The sequence below is a fragment of the Balearica regulorum genome, chromosome 16, assembly GCF_011004875.1.
Source record: "Balearica regulorum gibbericeps isolate bBalReg1 chromosome 16, bBalReg1.pri, whole genome shotgun sequence".
NCBI lineage: Eukaryota > Metazoa > Chordata > Aves > Gruiformes > Gruidae > Balearica > Balearica regulorum.
In genome coordinates this window covers 11,116,060-11,137,533 of record NC_046199.1, presented here as the reverse complement: position 1 = coordinate 11,137,533, position 21,474 = coordinate 11,116,060, and the positions used below count along the sequence as shown (strand labels likewise).

At 44.4% G+C, this 21,474-nt stretch overlaps 2 protein-coding genes across 7 annotated transcripts; both read left to right on the top strand.

The window, feature by feature from the left end:
- The first annotated feature begins 592 nt into the window (after positions 1-592).
- MRGBP (MRG domain binding protein) lies at positions 593-6,466 on the top strand. Its single transcript, XM_075768997.1, has 5 exons — positions 593-873; positions 1,452-1,573; positions 2,120-2,201; positions 3,888-3,962; positions 5,018-6,466. Exons 1-5 carry the CDS (start codon positions 642-644, stop codon positions 5,206-5,208), a joined length of 702 nt encoding a protein of 233 aa, XP_075625112.1. The 5' UTR covers positions 593-641; the 3' UTR covers positions 5,209-6,466.
- Positions 6,467-7,945: 1,479 nt separating this feature from the next.
- On the top strand, positions 7,946-20,194 carry OGFR (opioid growth factor receptor). 6 transcript variants are annotated; one of them, XM_075768991.1, is made up of 10 exons: positions 8,114-8,354; positions 8,700-8,839; positions 10,042-10,094; positions 12,843-12,887; positions 13,632-13,694; positions 14,001-14,085; positions 14,486-14,564; positions 15,055-15,121; positions 15,417-15,565; positions 16,651-20,194. In XM_075768991.1, exons 1-10 carry the CDS (start codon positions 8,248-8,250, stop codon positions 18,023-18,025), a joined length of 2,163 nt encoding a protein of 720 aa, XP_075625106.1. In that variant the 5' UTR covers positions 8,114-8,247; the 3' UTR covers positions 18,026-20,194. The 6 variants fall into 6 exon arrangements, with proteins under 6 accessions (XP_075625105.1, XP_075625108.1, XP_075625107.1 ...); XM_075768990.1 differs by lacking the exon at positions 8,700-8,839 and having other exon boundaries at positions 7,946-8,354; XM_075768994.1 differs by lacking the exon at positions 10,042-10,094 and having other exon boundaries at positions 8,052-8,354.
- The last annotated feature ends 1,280 nt before the right edge of the window (positions 20,195-21,474 follow it).

The following is a 21,474-nucleotide window of genomic DNA, read 5'->3' as shown; positions in this document are numbered from 1 at the left end:
GCCAGGCATAGTTATTTGTAATCAATGCCAGGTTGATACAGAACCACCCCGTTGTGACGAGTGGTTTGGGGGGTTTTGCAGCGCTCGGGACCCCTCCCCAGCACAATCTCCCACCTCGGCAGCTCCTTGTGCGAGAGCAGGACGGGCCGGGAGGGCGAGCGCAGGGGCGGCGGAGGCTTCCCTGGCAGCAGGGCCAAGCCTCGGGCCCTGCTCTGACCTAGTGCCACCTTCCCAACCCTCTGATTATCTCAGATGAAACAGAACAGGCCTATGGAGGCCGTTTGGGACGGCGGCGTTGTGCTGCCTCCGTGATCGGCCCAAGAAACTCTGAAGCCTGACAAGGGTCGATGAGAAACTCCTCGGAGGCACCTGGCGGCCTCGTCCCCCCGTCCCTGAGGGGACGAGCTCCGTGCCCAGCTCACGCCTCTGGCGCTACGAGCGCGATGCAGCCCAACCCTGAGGTAAATTCCAACCACACACCCCCCCCCCCCCCGCGAACCTTCCCCCGCTCCGGGACAGAGGCTACAAAGCGCCGTTCCGCCGCCTCGCCCCGCCCGAGCAGCGGCCCGCCACCCCCTCCTCCCGGCCGGCAGGAGCCGCTGCGGGCGGCGGCGCGGGGGAGGGCGGCAGGCGGTGCGGCGATGGGCGAGGCGGAGGGCGGCTCGGCGGGCGCTGTGGAGAAGCCGTCGCTGCCCGCGGCTGGGCCGGGGGCCGCCGCGGCTGTCGCTGCCGCCGCTGCTGCCGTTGCAGCCGCCGCGGCGGCAGCGGCCGCTGCCCCGGAGCCCGGCGTGCCGGCGGAAGAGGCGGTGGTGGTGTGGAGCCCTGAAGTGGAGGTTTGCCTCTTCCACGCCATGCTGGGCCACAAGCCCGTAGGTGAGAGCAGGCCGCGGCCGAGCCGCGTCCTCGAGTAGCGACGCTGGCTGGGGAAGAGAGCGAGGCGCTGGGCCCGGAGCGACAAGGTCCGGGCGGGCGGCGTGTGGGGGTCCCACGCGGCGGAGGTGGCGGCCCGGCCGCGGTGCTGCCCCTAGCGGCCTCCTGGACCGCTGCCGCCGCGGCAGCCGGCCGAGGGCCCCGGGGCCTGCGGGGAAGGAGGCGCCGTGCCCTGCCGGCCTCCTCAGCCGCCCCTCCTGGGGGCACAGAGCCAGCCCTTCTCGCTCGCCCGTGCCATCGCCTTTCTTGACTTGCTGCCTTATACTTTCCTTCGGTTGTTTTTCACGCAGCCTCTGTAAAAGCTCTGGCTGCGGCCACATGTCAACATTGACCCAGTGGGGCACCTTCAGCCCCTCTCCAGAACAGCACCTGTAATGTGGGGTGAAATGCCAGCCAGGCAGGGTTGCCATGGGTCTCTCCCATACTGTATGATTTCCCTGTAACGACAGGATTTTTTTTTTTAATTGTGTGGTGTAAATAAAACTGTTAGTAATGTTAATTGCACTGAGTTCTTCCCCTAGGTGTGAATCGCCATTTCCACATGATTTGTATCCGAGATAAATTCAGTCAGAATATTGGACGGCAGATTTCATCCAAAGTGATTTGGGACCATCTGAGCACCATGTATGATATGCAAGCTCTTGTGAGTATAAAGGGTTGATGCAGACACATTCTTATTTCTTACAGTTCTGGAGTTTTGATAGGCCAAAATCACTGAGTCTGTCATACCTTTCATGTTACTAAGAATTTTGTGTCATTCCAGTGAGTTGATTAGGTTTTCCCTGTATAAAACTACATTAGGTAGGAGACAATAAAACCTGCAGTGGTTTGGGGTTTTTTTCCCATACTGTGTTCTGACTGTTTATTCAAGTTGCCTAAATGCTAATCCAGCAAACGTTTACATAGGTACTTAAGTGTCAGCAAGGAGGTTATAGTGTGCTTGTATAAGAATTTGCCGTGGTTGAGTTCCAGAAATGATCTCAAATGATCATGAGATGATCTCAGGTATCTTGACCTTAGTAATCAGTCTGACATCAGGAGCCTCCTGATTCTCTAATGTCTGAAGCACCTTGTTAAGAATTACGTAGCCACTAATTGCATGTAAAATAAAACTTGAGATTGCACTTCTAAATTCAAATTAAAGCTTTTTACCAAATTCATTCATAGAGATCTTTCTTTTCCTTCTAAGCACGAATCTGAGATTCTTCCGTTCCCTAATATAGAGAAGAATTTTGCTCTTCCTGACGAAATGATTCAAGAAGTGAGAGAAGGTAAGATGTGATAGCAGTCTCTTATTGTTGGGTGCCCTAATCTCATCTCAGAATGGGTAGTTTAGCAAAACTACCCCATAAAAAGAACATAACATGCCAATGTTTCGTTCTGAAAGAACAGGCTGTTCTTTCAGACTGGTGCATTAGGTGTATCAGGAAAAGGAAGCGTTAAACAGATGTAAGTTTATCTCATAGATTTTTAATCAACTGACTGAAGGAAACGGGGGGAGAGGGTCACACTGCTTGTGCTGTTCATATTCTCACTATCAGCCTGTGTAGGGGACAGGCTGGCAGGAGAGATAGACATTTGGTCAGATTCCACACACTGCTTCTCATATCCTTAAATGTATTGTAGATGGGATGCTAATACAGCACAAACAGGTTCTATTTACTCCATTTAGAGTCATCTTCTCCTGGGTATATGCAAAAGATCTGAGTGCTTCACTGATACTAGTTTGCAGAGTGAGTGGCAAAATGTGATTCTTTGCAAGGTGATTAGTAGTTTATTGTGGGTTTCTTGCAATTCATTGAGATGGCTGTAATATTACATCGGACCGTAATTTTTGCTAAAATAGATGATCTGTATACTATAATGTGGTTCATTTTGTAGCAAGATCATTTTTTAAAGAATAAGAGCTGTGGAGTTGATGAAAATAACATTTTCTGCATATAATTTGTATATAATAATATTTCTGTGATAAATTTTTCTGTACGAATGATGATACAAGGCAGTTAAATAGCAATTCAGCTAATGTTTAAAAATGTACACCAGGAATACTGAAATTTACTGAATAGCTGCAGTTTCAGTAGCTGGAGAAACTTGCTTTTTGGCTAGGGACTTATACCAAGTACCTGTTGCACTGGTATAACCATCTCATTTCTAGGATATTACTATTTTTAATATGGTTCATATATCTCATTTTTAAAGGCATTACTGGGTTTTAATGTCTGATAATAGATTTTTTCATGAGGGTTTTTTTCTGTAGTTGCCTTAAAATTGATGAAAAAAAAAAATGAAATGTCTAGAGGTGTTTGTATAGATTCGCAGTGGTTTTGTTGCACTGTGAAATCATCTCTGTTTTCACCTTCTTGGGATTCAACTATCTAGTTCTTCCAAATCTCTCTCACTCATGATAAGCCTATCTGTATTGTATAATGTAATAGAAATATGCAGCAGTTTGACAGAAATCTTAGGTTGAGCAGTGAGAGCTGGATTTTCAAAGTTTAGCTGCATGTCTGTGACTTAGTACTGTTACCCAGGGCAGGAGCTAGGAAGTTCAAGCATCTGCTAAAGGAGTCCTTCAGATAGTTTAAACTACAGTGGAATGCTTCTCAATTACTAGGCATGCTAAACTTTACACTAAAAATTCAGTATAAAATCAATAGCTAAGACAGTGTGATATGTTTTGGCTATTTAGCATTTCCCTTTCTTCCTGTTAATAATTTCAGTGGGACTTTTTGACATGTGACATCACCTTATTCAGTGCTTTACGTCATTCTGGTAGCATGCCTGGACTGTTAGCTATCTTTCTTTGTCACAGTGCTGAGGAGCCTTTCTAAATTACTGCTGAATGTTGCACTGAATATTTGTTAACGTTATGCACATATGCTGATGCTAATAATCCAGAAAAAATACATACGGTTGTTTCAAACCATCTAAGCATTGCCTAACAATCTTTTCTGTAGGAAAAGTAATGATAGAAGAAGAAGTGAAAGAAGAAATAAAAGAAGAAATGGAAACACATGCAGGTCCAGAAGAAGGTAAATTTGTAACTCTCTACTGTGTAATACGAGATTAAAAACCAACTGTAACTCTGCAAAATTAATGTTAAAATGTAAATCCCAAATACGGTGTACGTTGTGATTTGTATTCAGACTTCGCATGTGCTCATGCCAAGAACTAGAAAAATTTAAGACTGCACAGAGTAAGCAGTTGCCAATATCTGATATTTCAAAAGATTTCTTCTTTGCTCCTAATTCATATGTGCAAAGTTGTATAGCTTGGAGTTTTTGGTTTTAATATGTACCTGAGAAAACCCTGAGAGTCTGAAGTAATCTGAGAGTCGCTGAAAGAAAGTTGAGCCCAGTTTTAGTGAACATAAATACTCTGTGTTAGGATCTGCATAGTCATGGGGAATAATAGGGCCTATAAATCAGAAAAGTTTGTAAGATTGTATGCTTAAATGGGAAGGCGGGCAGAGTGGTTTTTTTATTTTATTATATTTGCATTATTTTGCTTCTTTTAAATGTAAGGCTTTACACTTTGCTGTAGAACAAAGTCAAATGTGAACAGTAAGGGTTCTGCAATTTACGTTAACAGACCAAGCCAACTGTTAACTAGATAATTTTAGAATATTTATATCACAGAATAAGTGGTGGTTTAAGATTGAGTGTAACAAAAGATCTAAAATTGTATTTTAAAAATATATTAAATTTCACATGTTCAGTTTTAATCTATCTATAATACCAAATGTAATGACCGTTACTGATTATAAATTTCATAGATTGGTCCTATGTTCTGTAAGTGTTCCTATTAAGTATTTAATTTTAAGTGCTGTTTAATTCCACTTAATGAATTTCACTTCTAGCCTGTCAAAATACATGCCTGTCTTCAAAGCAAATAATAAAAGCAGTATGTGCCTTTCTTACAGAAGATTTTTCCTTTAAAAGTGAAAGTAATATATAATGGTGGTTAAATACGCTGAGAATTGACCGGTTTGAAAAGTTTTATGTAATATAAAAAAAATTTGATATCACTTCTTGTTTGCCTATGTGTATGACTCTGATCTGGAATCATTACTTTGATCCTATTTCAGTTTTTGCACCCTCTGGAAGTTTAGGAAAAACAACTGAAAAGCCAAGCAGCAAAGAGAAAGAGAAAACTTCATCAGATTCTGGGTCCAAAGAAGGATCTGATAAGAGGAAGCGCAACAGAGTCACTGAAAAGGTCTTAAACGCAAACAGTAATCCTTCCAGTCCAAGTGCTGCAAAACGACGCAGAACATAAAGCAAGCTGTGAAAGAGAGAAGTAATAAACTATGGAACGTGAGGAGTAAAAACGAGTAGCAGGATAGTCGCTACATAAACGTTTTGAGAAAGGAAAAGATATCTGAGCCAGGTATTTGAAGAATCTGCACATTGGCTTTATACATGCAAGACTTGTCTGTCTTTCCTAATGTTTTCTAGTCAGCACCAAGTAGCTGCACGACGGCTACCTTCTCAGGGCGGCGGGGGAGAAAGCTGGCAGCGTTAAGAGTTTATGTGTATGCAACAGTTCTGGTGGTTGCGTTTCAAACAAGTAGCACGCTCTGTGTCAGCATAGTTAGGAAACAAGTGCTCAGTGAAACACGGAGCCTCGGTTCATGAAAAGCATAGGTTATGTAAAGTTTGGATCCTTTTTTCTGCCTGTGTTTTGTTGCTGTCTTTGACTATTACAGACCCTCAGCGGGTGATGTTGTTTGGCCGTTTTAGTTACTGCAAACGTAGCGTTTGTATCAAATGTCTGAATTCATTGGTTCACTAAAACTAAAATTCTTTTAAATGCAGATAACTACTGAGTTGAAGTATTCTCTCTGCTGGAGGAGCCTTTACTTCTTTCACCCTTAGTGACATAACATTTTTCAATCTTTGTAAGTTTATATACCATAAGTGAAGTGCAAATTATAATGCCCCTAGACAGAATAATTAATAAGTGTCCTAAATAAAATATCCAGCGATGTCACATGGTTTTGTAAAGGATCAGCTGAGCTGTGCATGAACCTGGAGACGTTCATCCATTTGTAATATAGCAGTATATAACAGTGGGTTTTGTACTTCATTATTTATTTTTTAAAGCAGTTTTAGTAGATGTTAATGGAATTGATACTCCAAAATGTTAATTTTGTTCTACAACTTAAGAATCTTACTGATGTTGTAATGCTTATCTTTTATATGCTAGAACATTAAGAGTTGATGAAGTTACTATTTTGTGTTGTGAAAAGATGGACCGCAGTTAACAAACACGTGTTAAATGGGGAATGAAGTAGGCTGAAATGTTGCTGAATTTGTTTCACCAGAGTTATTTAATCTGTCAGTATTGCCTTTGAGGCAAGGAACTAGGAATTTACTAGGTTTTGCTTTTATTTTAGGTACGTAGCCAAGTTCTTGTCTGCTTTATTTGCTTCACTTGTTTTATAACAAGAATAAATTTGACTTGTTTTTATTTTACTAAATGGTAGTTGTTGTGTAACTTGATTAAAATTTGGCCCAACTTATTTTGAAAGTTATTTAGGTATCTTGTGCCTTTAGTGAAATTGGTCAGAAGTGTCTTACCTGTTTTTTGGGGTTTTTTTTTCCTAACTTTACCTGGATCTTATGAACTACTACCCTCTTATTTCAGTAAAATATTTGATGAGAAATCCCAGCCTGCTGAACTCAATAGACAGGTTGCTGTAAGCTTCCAAACTAGAGGATTTTGTCTGTTCAGTTGTGACGTACTGGGTTGAGAAGATGAAGTTTTTGTGTCAGTCTTTCAGAAGCTCGCCTGTTTACACTGTCGTAAGCTCTAGAAGGCCGGAACTCTGCCGGGATGGCCACTAAAACCACTTCTACAGCGCGGTGCAAGCTCACTGATTTAGGGTTTGAAATAGCAAGGCATAAACCAATTCCAAACCAGAAGGTATGAAATGCCTTGAATTTCGTGCTGTGCTCCAGTAAGCCGTGCAAAACGTCCAGTGAGATACCTAGCAGCTGGATGGAGAGATACGTGGAGCTCTGGTTCGTGGGAGAGATGCTACGGGTGGCTCGGAAGTTTTCCGGGTGGGTAAAAATCAAACTTCTGTAACCTTACATGAGGAAGCTCCTGGTTTTGATGTTTAAGAAAAAACACTCAATTTATTTGGTATGATCAAGTTCCTAGAAGTTGTGATCATCTGTCACTTACAGATCTGCAGGATAAGTGAGTGCTGAAAGATTAATGCCTTTGTTAAGTTTTGCTGTTTCCTTAAGAATTAAAGCGCTAGTTAGTTTGTCGTGATCTCCATAGCTCTTGGCCATAAAGTGCAGATTTTGTAACTTTCAAGTCTCATGGCCTTGTGGGTAAATTCTTTTCATCCAAGGGATTCTAGTCAACATTTTTTTGTGATACTAATGAAATGGGTTTTATACCTTAAAGTAGAAATGTGTCAACATTAACAGGTACTGGTACAATCTCTCAACACCACCCTTGGGGAGCAGGGAAAGTCCCCTTGGGGTTCATGGTCAATCTAGCAACACAGATTTTTTTTAGGAACGCGTTGGTTGCAAAGTTGGATATTTGGAAAACGTAAATGCTGTAAATTACCCGAGTGCTGCAGCTCGCTTTTCCTCCCTTCCCTTTCACCGAGTCCTGGCTTCTTGGGAAAATTGCTGTTTTATTGATTTTCCTGTAAGAGGAATATTGCCTCTTTCTATGGCAGGGGTATGGTTTTGGCGTGAGAAGTTAAAACACACGAGTCCCGCTGAATTCTTCCCTGAAGGGAAGAGGAAAGCTCCCACTGCTCGGCATCTCCTCTCCAGCAGCGATCAATTTGGGCGGCCGAGGGGGATTCATAGCCGGTCCGGGACCCCTTACTGCTGCCCAGCGCCGGGGTGGATGGAAAAGAGCCGAGCTCTGCCTCCTCCTCCTCCTCCCTCGGGCGGACGGGCAGGAGCCCCGCGGGGCCCCGGGCACAGACGGCCCCGCCGCCCGGCTGCGCGAGTGAGGGGCGGAGGGAAGGGAGCGGGCGGGCGCAGGGACCGCGCGGCGAGCCGGGCGGCGGCCAATGGGGGGCGGTGCCGCAGGAAGGGGGCGGGGCGTGCCCGCGCTTCCTTCCCCCCACGTGCTCGGGCTTTGTGCCGGGCGGGCGGCCCCGCCGCCCCTTTCGCTTTCCCTTTCCCTTTCCTTTCCCTTTCCTTTCCCTTTCCCCTCGCGCTCCCATGGCGGCCCCCTTAGTTTTCTGGGGGGAGGAGGACGAGGCGGAGGACGAGGCGAGCTTGTGGAGGTACGACTCCACCTGGGAGGAGGAGGAGGGCGACGAGGAGGAGGAGGATGGCGGCGGCGAGCCGGAGGCAGCGGAGGCGGCAGCCGGGGAGGAGCCGGAGGCAGCAGAAGAGCTGCCGGTGTCGAGCCAGGTGCGGGGCTCCCGGCAGGCCCAGGTGGGTGTGCGGGGGTCCCCCGGGGCACGGAGCAGCCCCTCCGAGGCGGCCCGGGGTGTGTGTGTGTGGGGGGGGAGCCCCTTGCCCTGCCCGCCCCCAGCCCCTCGGGCTCCGCGCCGGGGGTGGCCGGGTGCAGGTTCTCTCGGCTGGCAGAGGCGGCCCTGGAGGTGTGTAACAGCAGACGGGCACCGCGGCACTTTCCGTGGCCCTGGGGGTTGTGCGGCCGGTGTGCACGCGTGGGTGTCCCCAGGCCGCGCACTCCCCGTGCGGTCGGTGTCTTTGGGCACCTTCTCTCTGGTACCCTCGTCTGCTGTCGGGAACTGGAGCAGCTTAAAATACTTCCAGGGATTCAAAGGCTGCTTTGCCCTGGCAGCGATCGCTAGCGTGCAGCGTTGTCCTCCCCCCGCAGCCAGTCACAGTCTTCACAGAGAAGAGACGACGCGGGGCCCGCTCCGAAATGAGCTCTGCAGGTGGCGAAGGCAGAGGTGTGCTCCGACTTTATGACCCCTTAAGTTTTATTACACTGCCATGAGCTGGGTTTTCACGTTATTTTTTTCCCCGCCGTTCCCTGTGAGCAGGCACCTGCCTGTTCGCCACGTTCTGATGGCCATTATGACGTCAATGTTCTTCAGCAACTCCTCGCTTTTAAGTTTTTTGCCAGTAGCCTCATCTCTGTGTGCTGGCCTTTTGTACTCTTTCATGCCATCAATAGAAAGTCATCACATAACGTCCGCTCGCTTTCGAAAATGAGCTGTAACTTTTTATTTCTCTTAGGCATTTATTTTCTAGGGAGCATGTTACAAAGCAACTCTGAAAACAAAGAAATATCCGCTGATGTTCTAAAAACCGCAGGTGTGCGTGCGGTTATTTGAAGGAGGTAGCGCTGCGAAATGTCAACGCTTGTCTCCGGTGCCTTAAAATAATGTCGATTTGAAATAAAAGGAACTTGTTGGTCTTATCTGAGGTTCCTGTCTTTAGCATCTATGGCTTTGAGTTTGACATTGAGCATCAGTAATTTCTTCTACAGCATTGCTTTGGCAAATGCAAAACTGTGTCTCTGTTTTTCAGGATTTCCTGGGTCAGTCAAAACACGCTACAGTCCTTTAGCTCCTCCCCTTTTGGGGAAAAGAAAACTAATCCTTCACTGTAGTTTCATTTGACTCATCTGTATTCTTAGAATATAAATAGGCAGATAAAATGTTCTAATTAATATACCTTTAAAGGAGTTTAATATTAAACTTTAATTTTTTTACAAGCATTAAGTTATTAAAATAACCTCCCTTTAAAAAAAATATATAATTCCATGCAATGTAGTATTCCAAACACTCATGACTTCCTACAAAAATACACACTCCATACTCTGCAAACAAAATCAAGGTTTTAAATACAGCAGATGGACATGCTCGTGCATGTCTCTGCATCTTCATGGAGTTTACTGCAGGAAACAGATGTGTGAAAGGTCTCTGGTATTTTAGGTGGAATAGTTGGAATACTTAGAGGAAGAGGCAGGGAAATTATTATCCAAATTATCCTTTGAAATTATTTGCATTGTTTGAGGGTACACTTGACAATTTTCTTCTGTGCGTGGCTGGAGTTCTGGTTTTGTTCACAAGTTTTAATGCCTCCAGAACATTCAGATTATTCCTTTGAATGTGTTTGTTCTTCAGATTTTTTTTTTTTTTCTTAGAGCAACAACTGGATTGTGACAACTGTAAAAGCAAGGACCATTTCCTCACTCCAGTGAGCGGACTTTTTGAGCTTTGTCTTACAGGGGAGGATGTTCCTGAGACTTACGGCCCCTGGAATATCGTTCTGCATCTTTAAAGAGGAGTTCTTCCTTCAGTGATGAATGTGTAGTCACCTCTGACAGTGCCTGAAAAATTTTTAAGGGCAGTGAGCATGAATACAAAAAGAAACAGTAAATCTTCTGCTATCCGTCTATGCCTTTACAACCTGCCAAAGGCACGAATTGGTTTCCAAAACCAGTTCCTACTTCTGCTTATATTACGCTAATTCTTATTCTTCTCCCCTCAGCCTAGATGGTATACTTTCTGGCTGAAGCGGCTAATGTGTTTATTCATTTCTGAGGTTAGAGGTTTTTTTATTATTATTTTCACTATGCACTTTCAAAACTAACATAAATTTTTACTTTTGTCTTTGCACCTCACTTGTGTCTCTACAAATGCTCCATATGTTCACAGTCTGAAATTCCTGCAGGTGCATCTCTTCAGCTCTTCTCCATTTCAGTGCTTTTAGCTTCTAGGAGCGAGCCTTCAAAATCTTGGGGTTTGTGCTCGTTTTAATAAGGTTACCTCTCGGTCTGCTGTAGCGCATGGAGTTCATGTTGTGCTGCTCAGCGCTGTGTTTTAATAACAAGCCCTGTAGTCCTGCCTTCTCCTAATTCTCCATCATCAAAAGGCTTCGATCGCTCTCCTAGGATTCTGCCATCTTTCCCATTCCTGTGTCTTGCTCGCGATCCGCGCGTTCTTCCATCCCTTTCGGTTGCAGCTGGTTTCCCATTTTCAGCCAAACGTTGTCTGTGTTACCCTCTGCTGGCTTTGTTCTCTGCTTCCCTCACGCTCCTTGCACAGCGCCGCGCGTTCGGGCTGATGCGTTGCAGGTTTGGAGGGAGAAACCTGCTTAGATCGCTTATCGGTGTTGTGAAAAACGGGGAGGTTTGACCTAAGTCTTCAGTTTGTCCTTCTAACCTGGAAGGAAAGTTGTATTTGTGTGGCTTGAACAGAAACTTTTAGAGACCCAGGAACACACCTGTGTGGAGGGAGGGCTGAGTTTTGCCCTCTTTGCTCCCCTGTTTGTTCTCTAACGGCACGCTCCGGAATGCCTTTCTCCTGGATCTAGCTGCTTCCTGGGCAGGCTTCTCAGCGCCTTGCACCGTGGCGTTGCAGCTGGCTACACCTACACCTACCCTGCAGCAAGCCGGTTCTTTTTCAAAACTGGAGCCTGTCTGCTGTTAGCCTGTCCCTCCTGCCTGTGTCAAAGGATGTTATTTTAGAACCTGAAGAATATCTGGAAATTGATTCTTCTGTAACTGAGAGCAGAACTTTCATGAATTCCACATGTATCAGAATTTCATCCTTGGAGTTCAAAAATTACAGTCAAAAGCATCAATGAATTCCAAAGTGCTGAATCCCAGTCTCTGCTTACATCTTGAACAAAAGAATCATATTTATCTGTTCTGGGCGAAACATATTTCTTAGTCTTGTGTTTGCAGCCACTTCCCCCCCCCCCAAATGTTAGCTTTTTAGAGTTGTGTGTAGATTCTGGGGATGGACACCAACACTTGGATTTCTAATCCCGTACGGGCCATGTGGCTGTGGGAAGTTCTGCCGCCTGTTTTGGTCTATGTTGTCATATATAGACTGAAAATGTGTTGCAATGTAGACAGGCATTAGTTTAGGTCATCACAAGGTACTACATTAAAAAAAAAACCACAAATTGAGCTTTATTTAATTCCTGTCACCAAAGTATGGGGGAATCATAATGTGTAAATGTATATTTCAAACAGAATTTTAAAAAGTTCTGTTGTCCTCCCTCAGGTTAAAGCTTTGATCTACCAAACACTGTGCCCAATTGATAAATTTAAGTATTAACAATCAACAGGGCTGCTGAGTGGATGAGTTTTTACAATGAGGTGTTAAAAAATCTAATCCAGTTCCTGCCTTAATAATTAATGAACCAGTGATCTGTGTTCACTGTTCACTAGAAAGTGATTTTGTTTATTTTTTCTCTGGGCAAATGAAGTTAGAAAATAACTTGGGAGAGCACTTGATGCTTCTTTGTTCTAAGTTCCTTAAGATGCTTCTTCTGCAAGAGTCTGCACATCTCATCCCTGTTTCCCAAAGACCTGGCTCTTGCTGTGAGCTGGCGTTGAACGCTCCGAGTGCGCTGTGCTCCACGTTGGGTGGGTCCTTTAATTCATGAGCAGTCTGGTTCCTTTTGGTGGTTCTGCCTTGACAGAAAAATTTTAAGCACTTTCATGGTTTGGGACAAGATGGTTCAGCACTCAGCAAGATTAAACCTGTCTGTATTGCTTGTGAAGTGTAACAAAATCTCTTCTCATTGAAGTAATCCACTGTAAAAAAAAAAAAAAGTATATAATTCAGTTAAAATGCATTTTGAATTAAGTCATGCTTGGAACTTTGCTTCCTCTGAACTTCATGGAAATAAATGAAGCTGTTCTTTGATTTGTGTCTAAGTGCTATGTTTGGAATGAATCTAGCCCATCTGTGTAGCAAGGAGAACCAGACACCTAATTGTCAGGTGGAGGTGGCATGACAGGTTTTTCTCTGTAGCAATTTGATGAATAAAATCAAGTGAATTCAGCTGTAACTAGGTAAATCTGTCTCTTGGCAACTAATCGGGATGATGTGATTCACTGCTGTGGGTATTCTCATTTCATATATATCTCTATTTTATTAGTGAAGTTTGGTTTCAAAATCTTTCCAACTAAATGCCTTTTATTTCTAGGAGCAAAGATCAAATTCGTCACCATTGTCTCAGAGGGGTTTTCAGGTATGCTTCACGTAACGTTTGGTTACTTGGAGAGATGAGCAATAACAATGATGATGATTGGAACAGAAGTCCAGTAAAATAAATATCTAATGTGACCAGGTGGCTCCATTATTGTCCATTGACTAGATCAGCGTGATGCTACATCAGCAAGACTGCTCTCAAGCATAAAACAGAGACAAAGAAAACTTTCCTTCAGTAATGTCTACTGGGCACGAGAATCTTGAATTTATGGGATATTTCTGCATCTTGAATTCTACAATTTTAAAGTCTGATCTCTCTCTTGACTAGGGTATGTAGTGACTCAGAGAGAGAGATGGAGAGATAGGCAGGGCTTAGTTTGTGTTGTTTTAAAACCTTTGAGTTAAAGAAGAAAATGACATTCTACTGTGTGGGATTTCCAGCTAGTTCTGACCATTTGTGTAGGAAAACTCAACTGGAATAAAAGATATGCATAAAACATGAAGACCTTGATTAATAAGACTAGAAAGAAAAAGAAATGTTTTGGATAAAGGAGATGGTGTGAACTTCTCTTAGTCCAAAGTTGTCTTCAGGGATGCAGAGAAACAACTGCAGTAATAAACTGGCTGTTTTTGGGGGTGCTGGGAGTGCAGGGCACAGGGGAGCGATAGGCAGCAGAACGTGTGTGAGAGGTGCTAAATTCAGGCAGTGGATTTTTTTTTTTTTTTTTTTCTTCTTTCAGAAGACAGCTTTATTCTGGATCTCCAACCTGTCTCTTTTCTCTAGTTCTCAGGCCGGCGCAACTGGAATGCAGCAAGAGACTTGCAGAGATACAGACATCAGTACCCGGTATGGACTAAATGATGATGCACGTGGCTCTTCCTCATCGTCTGCTAAGTTTAGGAACACTTTCTAGATTTGAGGGCACCCTTTTGTCTTTGTGTTGACAGGCTCAGAGCCTTTAAGGGATTTGTTTGTGAGGGGGAAGGGATGATGTGCATGTGGGTGCATCAGAAACAAGCTGTTACTTCCCAAACCCCATTTCAAGGGTTTAGCTTGTAATGTTTAGGAAATGTGAGGGAAAGCAAGAAGTGTTGAAGTGAATACTGCCTCTGAAAAGATTGCTGCTTGTTGATTTCTTGTTCTTATCTCCAGGGTTTGAGAGAATCAGAAAATGAGGAGGAAGAGGAGATGTGGAACTTAAGCTTTTATAAAAATGAGATTTGTTTTTTGCCCCAGGGTGAGTCCCTTATGTGATGACTGTTTGATGCGACTCTGCTGCAGCTGGTCGAATTGGTGAAAGAGTAGCTTGAGCCATGTGGGACAATTGTAAAAAAACCACACAAAAAACCCCCAAACAAACAAACAAAAAACCCAAAACAAACAAAACCCCCAAACCCACCAAGAATTTCCATTTTAAAAAGTCCTTGTTCCTGCTGTATGTTCCTTAATTTTCTGTTTGGTGGTAGAAAACTTAACTTTTCTTTTTCTGGCTTACCAGGATGATTGTCTCGTTAGAGAAGCTAATGCCTATATGTGAACAGCTGGCTCTGGATAATGAGCCACCTTGGGTGACTAGCGAACTTTCATCTTCATTTGGTGTTATTTCTTCTTGCCTGACTTTGTCCTTTTCTTTTCAGGTTTGCATATTGAAACTCTGCTTGAATCTTGGTGGGACAACTATGAAGTTCTGGAAGAAAACCATTCTTACATACAGTGGTAAACTGTCTGCATGAATATGGTGCCTGTCTTTAGTTGTGCCTCTTTTTAAGACTCAGTTGTGTCTGTGTTCCTGAATTCAGCTTCCCAAAAGGGCCAGAATTACTCTTGAGTGAAACCTGTGTCCACTTTATTTTTAATGAGTTATATTCTTCTGGAAACAATGCAATGGAAATCCTGAAGGTGCAGGTTTTCAGTGCAGCTGTGGCAGTAGATATCTGTCATGCTTGGTCTTACAGCGTCCTGCAGAACAAAGCATTAGGGCAACGACAGCTCCAGATAAGCAAAGTATGTTATCGCTGGTGTAGACAATGCTTTTATGGGAGGGATTTATTTGTCATATAGTAAACTATTTCTGCGTCCATAAGGATGTGAGCTCTCCAGGAGATGCCTGTGATACCCAAATTGTTGGAGTCTTTTTGGGTTTTTTAATTGTAACAAAATGGATGTCGTCTTTGCTCATCGGGACTGAAAATTTTTTTCCCTTCAGGCTATTCCCTTTACGTGAACATGGGATGAACTGGCGTGCCAGACCACTCACATGTCAAGAAATCCAGGTATTTAGAGCTTTTGTCTTTTTTTTTTGAGATCTGAAGGATGTTAGGATTTTCTCTAAACACCTTATATTTGAAATCTAGGGTTTTTTACATTGTTTCCTTGGGGCCCTAGTGTGAACGGAGCTCACTCAAGACCTGTTAAGCATTTGTCTGTCTTGTGCCTGCCAGTAGCTACACCAGTGAATAAAATGCTTGGTGATATAATCAAACCTTGTTTGTAATGGAGGTGCCCCTTAAACTGGTGCAGGTAATTGGGGAGTTGCACCTTGTACTCATTGTTCTGTCTTGTTTTCAGGCCTTTAAGAAGTCCAAGGAAGTTATGCAAAGGTTTATACGTGCTTATCAGCTCATGCTGAGATTTTATGGAATTGTTCTGATCAACGAGGAAACTGGAGAACTTGAGAGAGCAGAGAACTGGGCTGAACGATTTCAAAACTTGAACCGGTGAGTCTCTGTTTATACTTCTGGCCATTTACTACAGCCAGGCACTTCTTTGAGAAGACAAAAAGTCAGTCAAGAAAATCCTGAGCCCTTGAGGAATGGAGGCTGTTGTTGATAAAAAAAGTTAGCTAGTTGAAGTATTTTTAACTTGGCTCAGCCTCTGACTGTAGCTCATCACACTCTCTGTGACTTTAATAAGTGACAAGTATGATGAGTAAACCAGCTGAGACTGTTTTGTGTCCGGTGCAGCTGGTGACAGCAGGCATTTTTCGTGTTGGTCTCCTGAAGTACAAAATACAGACGTGGAGACATTAATATTTGCTCTAGCAGAGCTTGTGTTTAAAGCCACATTTTAAGCAGGAATCACTGAAACATTTTCACAGGTAGCCAAATTGCCTTTGTAGTATTCTGTTAAACTACGAAACAGGAGTGTCTCCGTATACTTCCCTGATTGTTTATAAAGCTGCCTTAATGGGTGTGAAATGGAATCCTTGGTTGAAAAGTCCTCTGCAAATTGACAGTAATGTTTCTATATTATTGCAGGTCTTATAGAGATAGTAATGACCCTTCATATTCGAGTACCCCTAATGCTATTAATAAGGGCTCTAAAAGGACTAGACATACAAAAGAAAAATCAACTTGAAGACTGTCAAGTATAAAAAACCAAAAGCTGTGTCTAGCTTAAGGACTTAAGTCATGAATTTCTGGCAGCATCCTTACGCGCCTGTATTCTTACACTTCTCTGCAGGCTTCCCCTGCAGGGTCACTGTCGGGGACAGTGCATGGACTGCGTGCCCGACCCAGTGTGGTGGCTGTTACCTACTGGTGGGTGATGCAGAGAGGCAGAACCTTTCCAAGCAGCTGAGATGATTAATCCAAGCAGTCCAAGAAGGGTTAGGAAGGTGCTGCTAAAGGTAGGCAGCAGCAGTAGGTGCTTTAAAAGTAAGCCTGCCTTTACTCCCATCTGCATTGTCAAATAGTCTTGAATAGATCACAGTCAGTAAAGGGCAAAACGTTTTGCAGGTACCCTGGGGGTTCGTTGTGACTTCAAGCTTCACTTACCAACTTTGCTCATCTGTTTGTTTCAGGTTTGGCCACAACAATTTGCGTATTACGCGCATCCTGAAGTGCCTGGGGGAGATGGGGTATGAACACTATCAAGTGCACTTGGTAAAGTTTTTCTTAACAGAAACTCTTGTTAAGGAGATGTTACCAAATGTCAAGAGAAGTGCCTTGGATTACTTTCTGTTCACCATCAGAAGCAAACAGAAGCGAAGAGAGCTAGTCTACTATGCTTGGCAACACTTCAGACCTCGAGACAGCTTTGTATGGGGACCACATGACAAACTCTTGAAGTACAGAGCGCGCTCTACCAAGTCGCAGCTGCACCAAAAGGCTGAAGATAAACAGAAAAGTCCTGGTAAAAAATGTGATGATTCTGTGGAAAAGAATCAGAACCAGTCTCTAGAGGAAGAACAGAAGGCTGGAGATGCTGCAGACTTGCAGCCTAAAGTGAATGATGAAGGTGTAAAAGAGAAGTTAAGTGAATGCGTTTCGAAGGGAGAGAATGGTGAAGAGGAGAAAGAGGCTTCATTCACCCAGCAGGAGGAGAAGGATTTAAAGAGTGAGACTGAGGAAGGGCAGGGTACGGCAGAGAACGATTGCACAAAGGAGAGCAAGAAGAGGAAACTAGATGCAAATATGGCAGGCACTGAAAAGAGTGGACTGTTGAGAAGTCCTACTGATATTGAAAACATTTCCCGTAATCTGGGAGAATGTGCAATTGATGCAGAAATCCCCTCCCTGGTTCCACTCTTACAAGCAGAGGAGAACCAGGAAACACTGAAAGAAGACGATGCAAGCACCAAAGACTCAACGGTGCCAGAGACAGCTGATGCAACGGTAAAACGGAGGAAAGTTGATAAAAGAACGCTGAGAAGCAAAACATTCAACTTGGCCATAAACCTGAACATGGGGACCTCTGCCTCTAGTGCCAAGTTAAATCCATCTGTTGCAAACACTGAGGCTGAAAAAGAAAACGTCAGTGAGGAAAACGCAACTGTGGAAGCAACAAGTGAGAAGGGTGGTGGTGATGCAAATGGTGGGGCTGTGAGACCCCCAGTTGGTTCCAGGCTCCCCAAGACTGGCCGGACTTCTCTAATAAGTGATGGCTTGGAGTTGCGTGGAGATCAAGTCACAGCAAGCAGTGATCAGCACCACTGCAACAGCACACTCCTGGGAGGCAAATGTGAGGTAGATGGGTTGGAACAGCATAACCAGGCAGAAAATACAAGTGAAAAAGGGCAAGCAGAAGTCACAAGCAAGAACCAAGCTCCAGAGAGCCTTGAGCAGAGCATGGCATCCGCCTGTCCTGAAGAAGACAGGGCTGAGATTGCAGCAGAAAAACCTGGAAGCTCTGAGCGTGCAGCAGAACCTGATGAAGAGCAGGTAGCAGCAGAGTGAGACCAGGACGGCAAGTGCTCCAGCAAGCGGAGGTGACACTCCCGAACTCCTAGGAGCCAGCTTTGGATTTGGGTAGCAGAAGTACACAGAAGAATAAACTTCTTTCGGGCTGATCCAGGGGAGCTGACTTTCACTTTTCCACACTTTTTTTAATCATCTGTAGTACCCCCACTGAGATCCCAGCCCTTGGTTACCCTAAAGAGGAAAATTCTAACTTAATCATCTTCACAGACAGGCTGTGTCCTGTTCCTGTGTTTTATCTGATGTTCAGGACTATCTTGCAGCGACAGGGATTTTTGCACTTTGTTTTGATTCTGGTATTTCCCTTCTTAAAGAGAAGAGGAAAACTGATCTGTCGTCTTGTTTGAACTAGTCAAGTATTTATTAAATACATGATTTTTAATGTAAACAGCATGACCTAATATGCCAGGCCTTTCTATTACCACGTAACTTCTATTTGTTATTTTGAAAAGCTGTACCTTCCCAGGTGATTTATTGCTGGCAAAGGTGCTGTTTGAAAGAGATGAGTATATACATTTCACATCATGTAAGAGTATAGTTGCCTCTCCTCCTATAAAGAAAGTAGGTTTGACTTTGGGCTGGGATAAAATGCATAGTCAACATGTATCCCTGACCAGTATTAACCTTTGTGTACAGACACTGTTCTCCAGGGTGCAAAGTGCCGAGTAATTTGTTCCCTTTATCCCCTGCAGAAGTTACTTTGTAGTGTTTGTTAGAGTTGTTAAGAACATGAATTGTGTACTGGTTTTGAAGAGAAAAACCTTCAGACCTTGCATAAAGCTGTCTAGAGCTCTTCTTCCCCAGGTTTTTCCCCCACTTTCAGACCCTTGATAGTCTTCCACAGATATTTACGTCCACCACTGGTTCAAAGCCCTGCCTTCCTCCGTTGCCAAAACAGAACAATGATTTGTCGTCGGATTTTTTCAGACTTTGCTGTTAATTTGCAGCGGCCTGTGGAGCTCTCCTTTCCGCAGCCCCATCGCATGCAGTTCCATGTGTCAGATTTAACTCACCTCCTAGTTAGGGCAGGATTGTTTTACCATTAATGATCAGCGTGTCAGACAGCGAGGGCGCGTTCGAGTGCAGCATGTCTGGAAACCACTGGGATTTGTGGGGCATTTAATTGAAACTTTAATTGGAGGGGGTATGCTTGTCTGGTTCATTTATTTACAGCCCTCAAGAATTTACTTTCAGACCTTGCCAGCTATTTGCCTGCCTTAATGTTCCTGACCTCCCCGTTAGCTCTTCTGCCTGACTTGTGCAGTATTCAGCCGAGTCTGAAGCAGCATTAAACAATTCAGCACTTTCGCTCCTAGAGGTTTACAACAGAGGACCCGTTTCATGAAGCAGAGGAAACCGTTTCCAACAGCCAGAAGGTCTGGACTTGCTGTTTGCTCAGATTGTTTGGTTTAGTTTTGGGGTGGTTTTTGGTTTTTTTTTTAGGTGCTGTTTGTTTGGTCTGGGAGATGGTTAGAGGCTTGCCCGCCTTGCCAGAGAGCGGATGCAGTAGCCTGTGCGATGTTAAATGTGTTTCCTCTCTCTGCTACGGCTCTGAAGAGGCTTCATCTTTCAAGGAATTTGATCAGTGATTTGCCTTCCCAGACTGCCCCATACACGTGCGTGGGAATAAAAGTCTGCAAGCTTAACATCTAGTATTCATGGTCACACACGTGCTGGAAAAAGGCTTTAATGTTTTTAAAATAGTTCTTTTTTCTTTTTCTTTTCCCTTTCTTAAGAACAAATGGAGTTAAATAGCCAATAAGAATACTCTTAAATACAGATATAAATACTTGAAGATGCTGAGTGAAAATTCTTTCGTAAAAGATTCATAAGAAATTGTTAATCGTGGCTTTTGTACAGATTTATAGAAATTTTCTTATTTAATGAAGTTTTCATTGTGAATATGTGCTCAGTTGGGGCATAGATCATACCTTGTCGCAGTGATGTGTGGTTTGGTTTTGTGTTAATGGGATTTCGCTGTGAGCCCCAGTCTGGAGTGCTCAAACCAACCAGTTCCCTGCCATGACCAGGTTTAGAATTTTGGCTGTAGGTGTTTGCAGCGAGTTCACAGGACGTTTTCCAGCACTCAGAGCTATATCATGGAGTCTGTTATATTAATGGCACCTATTAAAGCATGACTTCAACGCATACCAGTTTCCATTTATGTTGGGTTTTTTTTTTTAACGGCAGGATGTGACCAAAATCTGCCCCAACACACACCCTCCCTGTACCACCACCCAACGAGTGGGTGCCTGGGGCCGCCCAGCGTTCCCAAGCAGAGGGCTGGTGGGCTCACTGTGAGATAAATCTCTGCTCGTTCCATGTGGAGATGATGCTCAGCCTTCCTCCACCGCTGTAAAACACGGCCAGTGAATGTTTGTGGGGAAAGGACACGCCACCCATGCTTCTTGTATAACGATGTGCTTTGAAACGTTTCAGTGCGCCCCAGCTTTGTGCTGCCTCCTTCCCACGTGTGCGTCGTGATGCCCTGTAGAGCAAACAAGGACTTTGCTCTTGAGCAGCTCTCGGGGCGAGCAGGCAGGAGAACAGCTGCCCGGCCTGCACAGGAGGGCTTTAGTCTGGTGGGCCTTTTCCTTCAGGACACAGGGTAGTGATTTCTGTAAGTCACTGTGTCCCTTCAGCTGCGCTCCCTCCGTGTGGGCATGGGGAAGGAGAGGAGGACCGGTCCTCCTCTTGTTCTGTGGGGTGGGCTTGAAGGGGGATGCTCCCAGGGCTCTTCCCGTGCTTGCAGCAGCCCTACAATCCCTTGTTGCCATAAGCAGTGTGTGGCCGAGGTGTTTGGATCTGCTTTGCCGTCCCTTGCCATCGGTTGGACTCAGAGCGAAGGAGGAGGTGCAAGCTCTGTGCAAAGCAGTTGTGCAACTGCTCTCCCACTGCGGGGTTTGTGGTGTCTAATAAAGCATTCCATTTAAGTAGAAGCCATCAGATGACATACAGACACACGCTCCCTTTCTGTCCCCAGCTGCCTGTTCCACAAACTCCTGTAGGAACTTGGAAAATCTTTGAGCCCTTTATGCCTCTGTCAAGGTTGGTGGAACACGGGCTGCTGGGGAGCTGGACAGGCACACACTGTGCGTTCATAGAAACCTCCTGGCGTAAGGATGCCAAACTGAAACCTGGTATTTCATTTCTGAAGCTTTGCTTTTCCACTTCTCTCCTCTTGCTACCCAGTTGAACTATGTCATTTCAGTCCTGATGAATCTTGCCGCTGTTCCTGTCCACTTCTAAGTCCTGCTTTCGATGAAATTGTCTTTAATCGACAAAGGGAAGCATGAAGCTACTCGCAGGAGATGTGTCCTTGTGAATATATTGCCATTGGGGATCACCTAGCTGGGAACTGTTGTCCTGTTCCTTCCTTACAAATATTTCAAAGGCGATTCTTCCTTATGGTTTGGTTTGGGGTTTTT